The sequence below is a fragment of the Miscanthus floridulus genome, chromosome 1 (assembly GCF_019320115.1).
Source record: "Miscanthus floridulus cultivar M001 chromosome 1, ASM1932011v1, whole genome shotgun sequence".
NCBI lineage: Eukaryota > Viridiplantae > Streptophyta > Magnoliopsida > Poales > Poaceae > Miscanthus > Miscanthus floridulus.
In genome coordinates, this window is record NC_089580.1 from 92,631,637 (window position 1) to 92,633,243 (window position 1,607).

Sequence of the window (1,607 nt, forward strand, 5' to 3'; positions counted from 1 at the left end):
CGCATTCGTGCTCCCGGTTAGGAAACCGGGACTGAAGGGGTTTCTCAACCGGGAGTACAGCTCATTTCTATACTAGTGAGAGCTGGTCTAACATACTAAGAACAATTAACAGAAATCAAATTTTATGATGACCAAATAAACAGTCTTCACTCTTCACAGCAGTAAATTCAAGGCATTATATAAGACCAAGCATTAACAGGGACAGAAAGATTATTCTTAATAAGATGCAATTGTATGTGTTAACATCTCATCAGTAGATGAAAAATATACAATAATCAATACATATATGTCCTGGACTAATGGAGCAGCCGGGTTATACATGATGTAATCCATCAAATCTGGATAGACCAACGGATAATTAATAATTGGTAAAAAGAATTCATCGGAATGCTGAAAAATTCTCGATCTCAGAGACAACTAGATGATTAAAAATCATTCTGCAGGATAATAGTCAGTACTTGTATATATCCCTTTTCATCAATAGTTGTCGTTTAAGGTTTTCAAAGCCGGAGCCATGAGGCAGCAGGCCCATCTTTCAAAGCAGTCATCACTTGCTTGCTGTTGGCGGTGGCCGGAACATCTTTCTCCGGTGCCGGGGAGGCCGCCACCTTCGGCTTCGGGTAAGGCTCCATGGCAGCGCCGATCCTGTGACAATCCAGCATATGTTATTACTCCGATCTGCTGTATGTATATAGTATATCTTTGTCGTGCTCGTGCCAAAAGAAATTAAATTAAAGACAAATGAATTATTGACGTGAATCAGATGCATGTGAGCGACGATGGAATCTCTCCTCACCTCTCCTTCCTCTTCTGGAGGAACCTCTGCAGTGACGCCTTCCTCGCGATGGGCAGATCGGAGGGCACTGCCGCCGATGGCACGGTGGCTGCCGTCTTCTCTGACCCCGACCCGGCCAGCTGCATCAGCTCCTTGGCCTTGTCGGCCGGGAAGTTCTCGAACACGAGCATCCGGCCCTCGTAGAAGATGGTCAGTGGTGCCTTGCAATTGGCCTGCGCCTCCGCCCTGAAACAAACAAAGTCGCTGTCATCAAATCATCCGATCCACCATGGCCAACAAGAAGCTCTCTCTCATCCGTCAAACATACAAGCAGAACAGAGATTAAGACTCACTGGTCGTCATGGGACGGCTGCGACGACGTGCCGGCGCGCGTGGGGATGGGGAACAGCTGCATGGTCCGGGAGTCTGTCTCCTCCGCCTCCACCAGCTGATGCCGCCGGTGCTCTCTCAGCATGTACTGCCGCAGGAGTCCGCATGTGACGGTGAACCTGCTGTTACTGCCAGTGGCCGCCATCTATCTCCTCGCGGCTCGCGCCTCTTGTCGGTGAACACTGGAAAACCGTGCCGTGGGGCACTTGGGAGTGGTGGTGGTTCGGCCTATCTGCCTGCCGTCGTCTCTCTCTAGTAGCTACCTTGCGCGTGCTATATTATACCAGTGGGCCGGGGGCAGAAGAAGACTCTGGGCACGGCTTGTGCTTGTGGTGGGTTTGGTCTCCTTGTGCGCTGGACGAAGAGGGGCAGGCGTGAGTAGAAGCACGTGAAATGCGAGGTAAGAAAAGAAAAGATCGAGTCGGAGTACCGATTTTTTTTA

At 49.8% G+C, this 1,607-nt stretch overlaps 1 protein-coding gene across 1 annotated transcript; it reads right to left on the reverse strand.

Moving 5' to 3' along the window:
• Positions 1–232: 232 nt before the first annotated feature.
• On the reverse strand, positions 233–1,401 carry LOC136489694 (protein TIFY 11d-like). Its single transcript, XM_066486263.1, has 3 exons — positions 1,129–1,401; positions 797–1,021; positions 233–645 (listed from the first exon to the last, which is right to left on the reverse strand). Exons 1-3 carry the CDS (start codon positions 1,308–1,310, stop codon positions 501–503), a joined length of 552 nt encoding a protein of 183 aa, XP_066342360.1. The 5' UTR covers positions 1,311–1,401; the 3' UTR covers positions 233–500.
• Between the last annotated feature and the right edge of the window lie 206 nt (positions 1,402–1,607).